Genomic DNA, 15515 nt, shown 5'->3' with positions numbered 1-15515 from the left:
TTTGAATAATAAACTATATAAAACCAAATGTATTTATGAGTTTATAAATCCCAGTAAATAATCTGTTATATTTTGATTCTTCCAAAATTTTTCTGAACTTGATAGATGTCTTTTTAAAGTCCTCCAACTGATTTTTAAAACCATAAAACTGGTGTAAGATTGGGCATACAGATCACTCATATAGAAACAGATAAAATCTATAGACAATTATTTTATGGTAAGTTTCATAAAATTATCGATGAAAGAAATTGTGTAGGGGACACCTGGCTATAAAAACAGAATTAAAGTTATATTTTAGTACTTTATCCTCAAATCATAGGCCAAAATACATTTCAGAATGATTAAAGTATAATAACAAAAGGGTTAGATGACAATATAGATTTCTGTGCATATAATCTTATGGCAAAAGTGTTTTATTCCATGACCCACAAGCCACTTGTCATAACATAATTTAATAGATTTGATTAAATAAAGTTACAAGACTAATCTATCTGAAAATACCAAAAATGAAAAATAAAGAGAACTTGTTAAAAACTGTTCATCTTTATGTAAAGAGAGCTGTTAAAATTTAAGTGGAAAAATGCACAACCGCATGGACAGGCATTGCAAAATTAATGGATTAATATAGCCAAAAAGATTTAGACTTCCTTATGTTAACCTGTAATTTCATTAATTCAAAGTATTTAAATTTAGATGTTACTGTTCCACATCAGATTGGTAACATTGTAAAAAATTATATTTTTGATGTTAATACAATACGGAGAAAAGAATCCCACAGGTACTCTTGATGGGGGATGAATTTGTACAATTTTTCTGCAATGTACATTGGCAATATTTATCAAAAGTCTTTACAAGATATTTATACCATTGATCCAGCAAAACTTTTCGGAATTTATCGTCAGCACATAAGAGAGGTGTAGAGATGTATGAACAAAAGTTATTCCTAAGTTTTCTAAAAGAGTGCTCAGTTCTGAAAGATATTCAGCAAATAAATGGATGTGATTTATGACTGTCTGAATATGAGAACTTGGGCGAGATTTTTAAACTGATTCCAGTGTATGTCACAAGTAATAAATAGAGAATTTAGAGATATGACAGGTTTATTTTTTCCTCATTTTTTGAGATTCATGGGCAACAATAGAAATGCAGAGAAATACAAGAAATATATATTAGAAAGCTAAATTAAAATTAACTGTTGTAACTTAATGTTTTTAAAGTAAATCTTTTTTTTTTTTTTTACAACAAACATTTCAAAGGTATATTGTTCGGGTGGGCACAGTGGCTCACACCTGTAATCCCAGCACTTTGGGAGGCCGAGGTGGGTGGATCGCTTGAGGTCAGGAGTTCAAGACTAGCCTGGCCAACATGGTGAAACCCTATCTCTACTTTAAAAATACAAAAATTAGCCAGGGTTAATTAGCTGTGGTAGAGGGCACCTGTTCCCAGCTACTTGGGAGGCTGAGGCAGGAGAATCATTTGTACTTGGGAGGTGGAGGTTGCAGTGAGCTAAGATTATGCCACTAATTGCATTCCAGCCGGGGCAACAGAGTGAGACTTTGTCTGAAAAACATAAAACAAAATGAAACAAAGTGTGATTGTTAATTGGGCTTTTATTTTTTTTTCCAGACAGCGATTCAGTGACCAATATCTTTACTTAGTCATTTGACCCTCTTATCTTCAACTTTCATCTCCTGAGATCACCCAGGAGGCTTACATGTGTGAGGTTTTCTAATTGGATGAGCCTTCATTTAGTTGCCTAGAATACAAATCACATTGTTTACTTAACTGTAAGGGAGACTGGAAAATGCTTAGCTCTAATAACTGAAAGCAAAGGAAATGTTTGTTTTTAGCTAGAAATCTCTGCCCCATATACCCTTTATCAGAAGGGTATATGGGGCAGAGATTTCTAGCTAAAACCAAACCATCTAAAGAAACATACCACATGCCATCTAAAGAAACAATCTAAAGTTCCATCAAGCCAAGGTATCCAACTCAAAGCCCAAGACTCTCAGATATGCACAACTCTCTTCATCATATGTGGATACATTCGTCCAGAGGTGAAAAGAAAATTTATTGATGTTCCTCTGCATCCCATACACAATAGATATGATAGAGAGAGGAGAAGCACTCCTTGATAATAAATACTCCCATTTGGAATTAAAGAAAGAATGGGATACACAAGGTAATCATAGATCTGTGCAATTTTAAAAACATACCAGGCTGGCATTACAAGGCCCTTCTGTCTTGGCAAGAATTGGGGTTCCCTGAAGAAACTGGATTCTCCTCTATTCATTCCTTTTTGCTTTCCCCAATTCTACCCTCTGTGGAGTTAACCTTGTTAGTCATAGTCCATGACTATATTTGAAGTAGGTTTTGGGGAGCATATCCTCTATCAAGGATACACAGATTTTATAGTCCACTTTTTGCATTCACCACTTTAGGTGTCTAGACATTGTTTGAAGCTTCAGTCAGACTGTTTTTTTTGACACAACAGTTACATTAAAAATACAGAAGACTCACAATCTATTTGTCAGATTCCTGTTCCTATAATCTAGCTCTAGTGTTTAAAGGCCTTCTTTCCAAACCTAATTCATTTCTTTACTTTCACTCTCTTTTAAATCCATCTGTAAATTGTAAATCGCTATCCTCAGGCTACCTGCAACAATGAACCTGGCAGCGTAGGAAGTACACGCAATCTAATCTTTGTCATGGGGCTGAGTCTTAGTGGATTTTATTGTCAAGGTCTTCACTCAGTTTTATCCCTTATTATGTGACTTCTATAAAGAGCTAAGTTTCCAAACTTTTGAGTGCCCAAATGTCTGGGTATTCTTTTTATCTTTTCATTTCTTCTTGAAAACTGGCTATCCCTTTCTGGATTGATCTCTTGCCTGTAAAATCCTATTAAAGGCAGAATATAAAAGTATATTATTAATTTATCTCTTTCCAATCACTTTCTCTAGAACTACAATTTCTGCTGGCATTTAAATCTTGATGCTGAGTATTCATCTTCCTCTTTCTATCAACAGCATTTAATAGAGTCTCAATGCCTGCTTTCCCGCCAAAATATATTCTTCACTTTAATCAACTACAGTGTTTTCTCCAAGATCTTTTCCTATCTGACTGTTCTGTCCTTTTCAGTCTGCACTACTGGAAGTTCTTTCTCTTCCTGGATTTTAAATATGGAAGTTTCCAGTGGTCCCTTCTCAGACCTCTTCTTTTCTTCATCTAGATACCCATGGGGGAATTAGTCAATTTCCATAGCTTTAAATAATATTTATATAGTGATTAATCTCAAATTATCATTTTCAGCCCCTGCCTTTCTCATGACATTATTTTAACTAGATAACAGTAGAGTTGAGTTTATCACACCAAAGAAATATATAGGCACATACATATTTTCAGATGGAGGTGAGGAGGAAGGAAAGACCTATAGCTATACAAAATATATATGTGTATATTTGCTTATCCAATCTTTTCTTTAAAATAAGCTCAATGGCAACAGTGATTGATGTATCAAATGTTATATCCCCAGATACCTCATATTTATAACATTTGTTCATGGGATGATTGGTGTATTTTTAATAGAAATTGTGTTAATTTTCAAAATAACTTATTCTAATGCAGATAGGCATTCTAAGACTGACTAACACATTAACTAGAACAATATTTTCCCCTTTTTTCCAGATCCTAATGCTTTGGCTGGCCAGAATGGCCCTGACCATGCTCTTATAGGAGGAATAGTGGCTGTAGTTGTATTTGTCACGCTGTGTTCTATCTTTCTGCTTGGTCGGTATCTGGCAAGACATAAAGGTAGGTTATAGTTCGTCAGAGTGTTCAACGTTTGCAAAATAACCTAGACTAACTTCATTGTAAAATATTATATCAGTGCATATATGTATTTGTTTGTGTGTGTAGAATGGGGAGATAGTGAGAAATGCTAAATTATTTCAAGGAATTCTTGATTATTTTACCTAAATCTAAAGTTATATTGGCTTAGCAAAATAATCTTTAACCAATGGTCAGATGTCATAGAGTAAGCCACTGGCTCAGAATAAAAGAAATAAATAGAAGAAAATTTATATTTTATTTCTAGAACTGAAATCCAACTGTAACTATTTGTTCAATGTTTTTGTTTGTAAGTTTGTGAACACTCATGTAGCCATATTAGTGAGGAAAATATATATTGGGCAATGGACCAGTTAGAACTTTATTCATATAATCTGCTTTTAAAGAAGTTTACCAAAATAAATGGTGACAAGTTTGACATGACCATTTTTAAGATCTTAACAAAAGACCCTGATTGCAACAGCTCTAAGGTTCACATTGTCCTTATCCATCATTAAAGAAGTCACATTTACTTATTACCCATTTCAGTTTGGCTCTTGCTGTAGTAAATCAAGCCATAACTTCAACTACAGCATACCTGCAAATTGAAAGGAAACAGTGCAACTTTAGAAGAGTCAAGCAGGTAGCATATTATGTCTCAGAAAATCTGGCAAAATTCCTTCCTAAATGAATGCAGCTTTAATGCTGGGTATTTTACCAGTCTCACAGACCTAACATATTTTTCTTCTAATATATGCAGGAACGTATTTAACAAATGAAGCTAAAGGAGCTGAAGATGCACCAGATGCTGATACAGCCATTATCAATGCTGAAGGCAGCCAAGTCAATGCTGAAGAGAAAAAAGAGTATTTCATTTAAGATGAAGGCCAAGATTCTGAGTTTTACTACCAGGCTGACTGCTGGAGAAAACTGGCTATCATCTTTCAGAATTCATTTCTACCATCGTCTGCTACCCTTATTAACTTCCATACTGCACTGCTATCAGTAGCCAGTGTATACCAACAATCAGCTGTTGAAAGCATCATTCTTTAATTACTGTACCATCCATAATGCAGAACATTTCTTACTGCCTAAATTTCACACCATTGCTCTTTTAACATACAGTGCTTGAATATACAGCCTTAACAATATTAATCATCTCCTTGGATCATGCTATTGAGTGGTTTTTATACATTAAACGATGTATGCAGAGTTTTTTCACCACATTTTTTTCCCTTTAAGTCATAGACCTTATCAGTTTGCCATTGGACAGCTTTCACAAGTAACAAGTTTAGGTAAAGACCTTAATTGAAGGTTAGAGGTTTACAAATAATGTTTTCTACATGTCTGTCTTCAAAGACAACATGTTTTGGAAACATGCCCTAAAAAAACAAAACAAAACAAAAAAAAACACTGTAGTGTAGATTTTGGAATGTTGGAGATTATACTGGTAAAGCTGTATCGATTTGCTATTGAAATATAGTATTTGATACAGGAGCCATGTGTACGAATTGCAATCATGATATGATATCTTATATAATTACATAGACCTTACTATAAGGATACTGTAGTTTCATTTACCAATAAATTATTCCAAATAATTTACTGCTTTGGGAATCACAAAGATTTTATTCATTTCTCTAATTTGATTCTATAATTTATTTGCTGCATAAAGATTCACCTGCCTAAACAAAATTGAAGTATCCATAGGGCACAATTTTGAGACATTTTAGTATCTGTATATAGTGCATATAATAAATCCAATTAAACATTATTTGATACATATTTAACTTTTTTGGCTGTATGTAATTCAGTCATAAGTAAGCATTTTCTAACGTCCATTATATCCCTTTAGATATTACTTAAACCAGTATTATAAGTAGATAACATGTATTAGTATTTTCGTCTGTATGTCCTAGCACTGTTCAACAACAAATTTTTCTAGTTCTTGTTAATTTTTATTTGTTATACAATGGAAGCACAATGTTATAAGGAAAGGTAATTTTAAGCTAACAACCAGTGCACAGCCTCAGGTTTTAAATTACAACCACAGTTGAATAATAACCTAAAAATAAACTTTTAGTTTGCTAAAAATTTACAAATTTTCATTTTGCAGTTCCAGAGCTGCTTACCTATGTTGGTTTGCCAAAAAGAAGTGTTTAAGATATGTTTTCTGTATAAATGAACTAATTCTTTATATTAAATTCTTGTCTATGCATTTTGTGAGGTACAAACTTATGAAACAGTGAGTGATAGAGAATTTCTGCCATGCTTTTAACTCCAAAGTGAAAGTCTCTTTCTCTGGATTATTTTAAAATTTTGATGTATTTAACCATTAAGACATGCTGTATTCTTAAATATGACAAAGTCAGTCTAAAGTCTTATTATTTCTTCTAGTAAAATAAAATGTTGTTAGATTAGTTCTCATTAAATTTATTATATGCTAAAGAGTAAAACTCCAGTTAGATTAAAAAATTCCCATTTACAAACATTGCACCTTTAAGAAGAAAACAAATATGACAGTATGGTAGCTATACTTGTGATGTCTGATAGCATGATGGCCTAAGGTTTTAAAAATAGTATTGTGGAATATATTTTGGGGAATGAGAATGGTTGAGTACAACATCATGTATTAATATCAAATGAAAGACAAGGGTGCTGTATCTTATTTATCAGAAAAGTATAACTCTTTTAAGGAAAATGTTAGAATTTTTAGTTTTTTTTGATTGTTGAAGCATTTATCTTGTTGATTTCTCACAAAAGAAAAAGGACGATGTCAGTCAAGCAGCACTTTTTCAGAATATACAGAACATAAATAATATGATGTGGTTGAGTGTTAACATAATAAATCATATACAGTATGACATTTTAAGGAAATAAGTCTGCATTGATGTGATTGCATGCTTGTTTTTACAGTTCACTCCATACCATCTGTGGAAAAATGCAATAATACGTTAATATAGTATGGTAGTTTGAGAGAATCAGGTAGGTGCTACTAGACACATTGAAACTAGAATAGGTTTATAAACTGTTCATATCTTTCAATGCATAATCTTTAGAAAGACTCCACACAGCAAAACTCATCCTGTTAGTACAAAATGGAAAGGTTCTTATTACAGAAGTAAGTTGTATAAACTGCATCATCAAATACTATTTAAAGCCTAATTTCAGGATGCACTTACAAAATTACTACTCCTCATCGATGCCGTATTCACATCCCTCTTCATTTCATCTATATTCTACTTGGCTCCAACAGCTAAATTGTTGCCTAAATAACTCAATCATTATTTATAGCACTGTAAAATTAGAAATCCAAAATTGGTTGCATTTCAAGATTTTTGTCTCTTTTAACCCTTCAGAGTAATATAAAAATCTCATTAGAACTCTTATAAATCCAGTTAGCTAAAACAACTAGATTATTATACTAGTTATAAACACTGGTATATTATAATTTGTGGGATCTAATAAAATCTTTTCCCGTTGAATTTAGTTCAATTTAAATTAGATATCCTGTTCTGAACTGGAAAAAATACTAGCAAATGAAGTTATATTTTCATTCCTGTAAAAATTGTTTAATTTTCAACCAAACAAAAAGTAAATTATAAAAATTCTGCTCATTTCTATTGCAACAAGTCAGAAAATAATGACATAATATTTCTAGGAATGATACCAATTGCAGTGGCTGGAACGTGCACACATGTGTGCACATAGTCAGTTTCTGTCTCTTTTAACTGAGCACAGTAGCTAGGGAACTCAATGGAAGCAGTGTGCACACACACACACCCTTAGTAGAATATGGAGCATTATTCTTTACCAAAAGTAGCTATTCTCTGCCAGTGTACTGTTTACAGTGTAAATTGATTGTTCTCCATCAAAAAACAAGTCTAAGCAGCAATTTTCTTTTCTTTTTTCCATTTTTGCGTGTTCTAGATATGATTATTATCAAAATTAGGAGGAAAAAGAAACGTCTGTGAGTGCAAGAGTAAAGACAGAGTGCATGAGCAGAGTATTGATGGTGTGCATGTTTGTGTGTGTGTATATGTGTGTGTATAAGAGAAATAGAAAAGAGAGAGAAATTTCAACTTGTTTTCTTTTACCAGAGAATCCAAGAAGCAGTTTAAGGAACCTGATATTGGAATTTAATCTAGGAACTGGATGATCTCATATTGATTCAAGATGCTTAATCTTGCATTGAAACCCCACAATTAAAATAACAAATAGAGAAAGAAAACTAACTTTCCTAAATATGGCAAAGAAACTAACACCTCATTTATTTTTATTTCTTTGTAAAAATATAAATATCTCAATCAAAAAGACAGGCTCATTTGTAATTATGTACTCATGATTGTAACAGCATTGAGATTCCATGTAGGCACATGTATAGCAACTGTTTGACAGTGATGGCTCTTCCATGTAACATAGCAGTTATCGTGTAATTTAGTGCCACTTATTGCAAAGTGTTACCAAGGGGAACATTTCAAATGTTTTTTGTTTTTCTTTGGACATCAGGATAATTTAGTGGACAACAAATATGAAATTTTACATTATGCTTTTTAATTGTGGAGAAAATGCAAAACCTCATGTCTTACTGCAACTTTCCCATGATATTGCTAATTACTTAGAGTCCTCTAAAATTGCCCAATATTATTTCCTTTTGCAAATGGAAATTTCTGTTAAAACAATACAAAACAAAAAATAACCAGTAATCACAGCCAAATAAATAAAACACCTAATGAGAATTACTGTTGAGTAATGCTTTTTATTAAGTGGCACAAAGTACACACTAAAAACTATGCAAAATATAGGTAACTACAGTGTACGTACATGTAAGTATCTTGTACTTGCTGTGTATGGATGTTGGAAACCCATGTAATTATAATATGCATTTTGAATATTGGGAAAGAGGAAATCTTAGTGTAGATAATAGAATTTGTTTTGAAATATACACTGGCAATATTGAAATATACTCAGTGCAATATCTGCAGTTCTATTGCTGGATACTTAATGCAAAGGGATTTTAAAGAATTCTTCAACAAGATCCTAGAGGTTGCTAATCTTCACCTCTCACATACTAAAGCATTCATTAAAATACAACTAATTCAAGGACAAGTTAAGTTTTTCTTATTAATGTAACAGTAACATTTTTATTTGGATTAGTTTTTAGTGTTATTGCAGAGAAAGAAATAACCTGAGTTTTAAACTTCAATTCATATCTCATTGAATTGGGAATTCTTCAGTTTTCTTTGAAATGTGTGCATGTTTCATAGATTGTAGTACTTTTTATTATAAGTACAAATGTATTAAATGAAAGAACATAAAGTACTTTTAATAGTTAAAGTCACTATATCTTAATGGGAATTTTTAAATATATTTTCTTTTCTATTCATTTTTTTCCTTTTCTCTCTCTATTCTACCCCCAAACAAGCCCTTTGCACTCATACCCTTCCAAAGGCAATGGATTGAAAGTAGCAAGATAATAAAGAGAGTTAAAGGGGACAACATATAAGAATGGGTTCTAAAATCATCAGCATTTTTATGTATTGAGATTATTAATATTGAATGCAATAGTTATTGGATATAGCTGGTAAGTTCTCTGCCATGCATACTTACAATAATCCTTCTACCTCTCACTTTTAACATGGGCTATGATACTTCAATATAAATAGAGGAAATAATTATTTACCAGATATCCCAGGAAGCATTCTTATGGAACTATTATAACAGTGCATTCCCCACCCCCTGGGAAATCTCAAAAGCCAAGATCTTTAGTGTATTCTATGGTGTATGAATCTGCATTGTTTTTTCTTTTCTACCATTAGCTTTTCCTAAAGGCAAAATATTATGACTTTATAAGAATTGTCCTTCTCATGCCTATTTAATATTTCAATGTTAATATAATTGTATTGATTTTTAAAAATAGTTAAAATGGCAACACTTTGCAAGCCAATCTGATATTTCGTTTTTAAAATGTAACAATTTCTTATAAATTTATGTTGTGTTTTAAGTAAAAATCATGTATATGAATTATTTTACCAAGTAGTATTATCTGTATAAGACAAAATTTAAGTATTTAAAAAATTCCTCCCTATTAATAAATGATCCTCAAATAATGCACAGTATTGCCACAAATGCCCACTTCAATTTGTGTGAATAGACATAAGAATTTTAAGATGATGTAATTTAATTCTTCTAAAAGAAATGACAGATTCTTCTGTAGCAAAAAACAAAAAACATGAATATCTCAAATTATAATGGCGAATCTCTAAAATATTCTTAAAGTAAGATGTTTCTATGTTATGTGATTATGTTATCAATAATATTTTGTTGATCTTCACATATTTTATATACATATATATACATCAAGTACTGATATATATATATATATATATATATATCAAGAAATGTATGATTATTTTGGAGAGAATGGACCCAAATGTGAAAAAGATGTAAAGAAAAAAACACTATTTTCCCCTATGAAATATACTGTATATTTCAAAAGAAGAAAAGTTAAAAGATATTTGAAGATTGCAGGGGCAAAACAAAAACCTACCAGGGCTCAGCACTTAAGCACTTTTCCCACATCCAGGGTCAAAGCAGCAGTGATTCCTACATGGACTTTTAAGTGCGGTATGAAATGCAACATTACACTTACAAACAGTACTGTCAAACCTCAAATGTTTTCTTTCTTCAGATGCTTTTTCGTGTACATGATACTAGTAGACACTTTTCTCTTTATATTTACTGATAGTGAGAATCGTACGCAATAAAGTATTGATGGTTGAAAGAAGTGGTCACCAATTGGTTAAAAAACTATGAAATGTAAACTGAATTGTTATATATTTAACCTCTTCGCTTTTCTCTGTGTTTTTAATGTATTGAATAAATCTCATAAATAGAAAGAAAAATAATCTAGAAATTTTTCAAAGCTAGTACTCTTTCTCCTTATAAATGTATAAAATTTTAATCTTTTTACAAATTTATTTAACTGTAGCTACTGTACTTATTATAGATTCAACAATACAGTTAAGTCATAACCCAAGGATTTCTGAGTTTGAGATTACTGACCTGTTTTCTTCATATTGCGTTCACATCAATATTTGTGAATTTGTTATTTAGCTTTTCATTCAACCAAAAAAATTCCCTCAAGAAAGCTCCATTTTTGTCATAAACATTTCAACATAACCAACATTAGAACAAGTCTGCCATGTTAAAAATAATTTAAAGACTTATCTCTGAAAATGGTATCCAGAAACGCAGGTGTTCCCAGTAATGTAGCTTCAAAAATTAAATGTGCTATTTATATGATATGAAATTCATAACTTTTGGAAGGGTATATTTATGACAGCATAAAAAATAAATTCTGTGCTATAAAGAAGATCGAACAAAATTAACCATATAAGCACAGAAAATAGAGAAACATATTGATTAAATCTACTCTTGTCATTAACATTTTCAGAAAACAAAATGCATATTGTAATATTAGGTACATGACACTTGCATGTTGATATGCCTATATACTTACAAAGTATTCAATGTGTACTTAGCGGCGCTTAAAATATGTCATGTACAACTCTTATAACCATTTTTACAGGGTTCCCATTTGCACTTCATCTTTCAGTAAAGTCTTGTCAGAAAAAAATTGTCTGATAAATATGGAAAAATAAAATTTGAATTTTAGTTATCTGTTGGACATTACTGAATTGTCTATTCATTTAGTACATTTTCTTAACCTTGAAAATAGACATTGAAAGATGGAACTTTCTTTTTTCCAGTGACAGGTCATTAAAAAGAAAGATGGTACAAAACCTATTTCTTTATGCCAAACGCATTATTTTGAATACCTTTTTTTCAACTGCATACATTATCCATCCCTTTTAGTTTTCCTCAATGATGCCCATTTTCCTTGTAAATTTTTAAATAGAAGTTTTAAAAATTGAGCATCAATGACATAAATGTTATCTTATTTGTACAATAACAATTTAATATTTATTGAAACATACGAACCTTGTAATATGATGACTAAGGGTAAAAAAAAATGTTGCTGACTTAGGGAAATTTGCTTGAGATAGCCAAAATTTCAAAATTCTGTAAAGGTAATTTTACTTTCAATTATGTGTGTTTACTAATGTTGACTAGGAACAGAAGCAAAAATACCGAAACCTTTTTTTTTAATACTCACACTCTAACCAGTATTATGTATTTCAGCTACCTAAGATAATGCAATTAATAATATATCCAACCTAAGCTTATGCCAATAAGGATTTCAGATAAGCTTTTAAATTTATGGAGGATTTTCTTTGTGTCTTTGGAAGTTCACTTACCATAAGGTATTTTATAGTCTACTTTAAATAACAGATTTTGTTATACAGGGTAAGCCAAAGGCTGTACAAGACTTAGTGTCATTGGGTCTCATATTTGTGTTAGATCATGAAATATTCCATTAAAACTTATCTGTAAATACAAGGCAAGATTTTGTATCTGGTTTGTTTTATTAAATAATATTCTATTTCGTTTTTAATTCACATTTTTCCCATTTAATAAAAAATGCCCTGTATTACAAGTTAGGAAATTTGACACTGTATCGAAGATCAGATTTGGCACATCTGAAAGAAAATCAGGACATTTGAAGTAAAACATTTATGCAAGTATCCTTTAAAAAAAATGTTACCCAAAATGTCCACTCTTATGCAGCTTTTCAACTGTCTACACATATGGAACCCGTGCTTCCTAGATAAATCAACTGTTTTCATAATGACAATTCTTATTTTGGTCAAATTATGTATGGAATTGAAGGCACACCAGAAAATCTGGTTCATACAATTCACTAAAGGATATTAAGTCTAAGTGTTATTAATTATTGGGTTTAGATGCATATGAAAGACCTTAATTATATGATAATTCCAGGATAATGCTAATATATAACAGTATACACATTTAAATTAAGAAGTTCCAGGAAATGTATAGTTTTTTTTAAAGAAATTTTCAAACCATACTTTTTCTGTTTCGTAAAATTTAAGAATTTTTATCCTCTAGTGTTTCGAAACTTAGAAAATACAGAAATACATAGAGAAAAGATTAAAGGAGAAAAGCAGTTTCTTGGTTTAATTTCAAATATCACTTAGGCTGCTCTGTGTTACATGTCATTTAATCAACACATAACTATACGGTTAGGGTGAGGGTTAGGCTTAAGGTTAGGGAAAAAATAGCACAACTATCGAACACCTATATTGTCATCAGTCCACTTCATGAACTTTACTAAGAACCTGAACATGGTATTTTATGCTGATAGCTTCAAAACTTAGTTCTGTAATATAATTAAATTATACTTCCAATAATCGTTGTTTTCTTTATATGTAAGCATTCTTATGCTTAATGGAGGAATAGGGACATTCAGTACTTAAAAAAAATTATAATTATTGCAATACATCTTATGATTTAAGCAAACAAAAAATTACAAATGAATGACCTATCTTTCAACCACTGTTTATGATCTCAAGTTTGGTATTTTTCTTTGTTGATTTAAGAAAAACTCTGACTAATAAGCAAATACTTTATTATGCTAGAATATATAGAAAATCAAATCACCTTCTTTTTAAATTTTTTTGAAACTGAGTTTCAATTTGTTGCCCTGGCTGGAGTGCATTGGTACCATTTCAGCTTATGCAACCTCAGCTACCCAGATTCAAGCAATTCCAGTGCCCCATCCTCCCAAGTAGTTGGGATTACTCTACAAGCCTGTGTCACCATGCCTGGCTAATTTTTTTTTTTGTATTTTTAGTAGAAACGGGGTTTCACCATGTTGGCAGTCTAGTCTCAAACTCCTGGCCTCAGGTGATCCTCCTCGACCTCCCAAAGTGCTGGGATTACACCGCACCCATCCAAATCACCTTCTGAAGACTGGCCCATACCTTGACTAGAATGAGTACCTTACTGAGAGTTCGAAAAACACATGCCTTGTACGTACTATCAAAACCTTCATTCATTCTGTCTTTACCAATCTAAATCCTTATCCAGGTAGAGGATACATATTATGTGAACACACGGGATATTTAAAAATACATGACAGTGTAGGTTGGAGTTAGTATACAACAATAATTTAATCTAGGCACCTTTAAATTGATGAAGTATTTCTGGAAAACATCATATCCTCGGAATACTGTAATCATTTACTCTAAAACTGAAAAGCATTCAACTAAGTTATATTTCAGAAATGCATCTTTTTACTTACAAATTAGAAGAATATCAAGACATGAACATTTTTTCAACATATTGGGGATCAAAAAAGAATTGAAAAATTCCTAAGGTAAGGTTTGCATATTTGGCAATTTTACCAAAGAATGGAACATATTATAATGTCCTGCTAGAGATCAGAGAAGCTTTAGGGAATGTATTCTCAGATGGTTGACAACTCCACAAACTCTGATAGCTCCATGACAGGGGGATTTAGGATCTAATGACTCCTTTTTTTTTTTTTTCCATATAGTCTACCAATTACATATTTATTTGCTTAAAGTGGTCTGATGTGGGGGACTAGGGGTGGGACTGTGGGGGGTAGGGAGTTGGGGAGGGATAACATGGGGAGAAATGCCAGATATAGGTGATGGGGAGGAAGGCAGCAAACCACATTGCCATGTATGTACCTATGCAACAATCCTGCATGTTCTTCACATGTACCCCAGAACCTAAAGTGCAAATAAATATATATATATAATAATAAAAAGTAACTTTTCAAAACTAGATTTTTTTTCCCTGAAAACAGAAACCTATCAACCTTGTACCTCTTGCTATGAATTATTCACTCACCTGCTTCAGGCTATTTTCTGCTCCTAAGCACTGAATAACATATATATTGCCTCATATGACCCTAAAGTTCCTTCTGTGGCCTGTGGGAACTCTACAAGTTACCGGTATTTAAAATCGTATTTTGATTACTGATTGTCCTGCTAATCTGGTGGAATCATAAAATAATTTCACATAAACATAGTACTTTGCTTAGAATTTGGGGCATATTTTAAGTCTAACCACAAATCTCAGGCTAAGAAATTCCTGCCATGGCCTCGCACCAAGCATCATGTTTCCCATTTCTAGAAACACTCCTCATTCATGTTTGTCCTCCTAGCACCCAGCCGCTACTTGTGGTCTTGGTGTTAAGATGCTGGAGTATTCCCGCCATGTGATTCTCTGCTTCTACATACCTTTTGCCTTCCCGAAGACATAAAAAAAATACCATGTTTCCAATAAAAGACAATTTTGAATACATCTTTAAAATACCACATTTTACAAAAAATAAAATTCAGGCCAAAGGTCACATGGCTGTTTAGTGGAAGACACAGATTTAAGATATGACTCTAAACACTGAACTAAATTGCCATTATATTATGTAAGGTTGTGGCACTGGTAATACATAGTTGAATTCTTCATCTTTAATATTATTTGTAGAGCATTATTAGCAGTGTCCATCTGTCAGTGGCATAGTTAATCTTTATTGCAGGGATCTTAGCGTCACCATAGCTGAAAGTAGGTAGGAGCTGAACTAGAAATTTGTATTTTTAATGAGAGTGTGTAGAGGAGAATGGGACAGTTTAGAAACCTGTTAATTTATTGAGGTAGAACCGAAAAACTTTCTACTAGAGCAGTAGTCAGTCTTTGGATGCTCCAGGGAAGTGTAAGGATGTTAGGGAGAGCATGGT

At 32.0% G+C, this 15515-nt stretch overlaps 1 protein-coding gene across 3 annotated transcripts in view; it reads left to right on the top strand.

Moving 5' to 3' along the window:
* The window catches only part of CADM2 (cell adhesion molecule 2), a 1089430-nt gene extending 1077137 nt beyond the window's left edge, over window positions 1-12293 (top strand). For 2 of the 3 annotated variants that reach the window (XM_012454659.3, XM_012454658.2), the window contains exons 10-11: window positions 3685-3810; window positions 4586-12293. In XM_012454659.3, the coding sequence (XP_012310082.1) occupies window positions 3685-3810; window positions 4586-4704 (245 nt within the window). In that variant the 3' untranslated portion in view covers window positions 4705-12293. The remainder of the gene's footprint in view (window positions 1-3684; window positions 3811-4585) is intronic. The other variant, XM_064380014.1, reaches the window with a different exon arrangement.
* Window positions 12294-15515: the final 3222 nt, after the last annotated feature.

Source organism: Aotus nancymaae, unplaced genomic scaffold (genome assembly GCF_030222135.1).
Source record: "Aotus nancymaae isolate 86718 unplaced genomic scaffold, 86718_ANA_hifiasm-v0.15.2.pri h1tg000022l_1, whole genome shotgun sequence".
Classification (NCBI taxonomy): domain Eukaryota; kingdom Metazoa; phylum Chordata; class Mammalia; order Primates; family Aotidae; genus Aotus; species Aotus nancymaae.
Note: the sequence above shows the minus strand (reverse complement) of the source record. Positions and strands in the feature narration are given on the sequence as shown.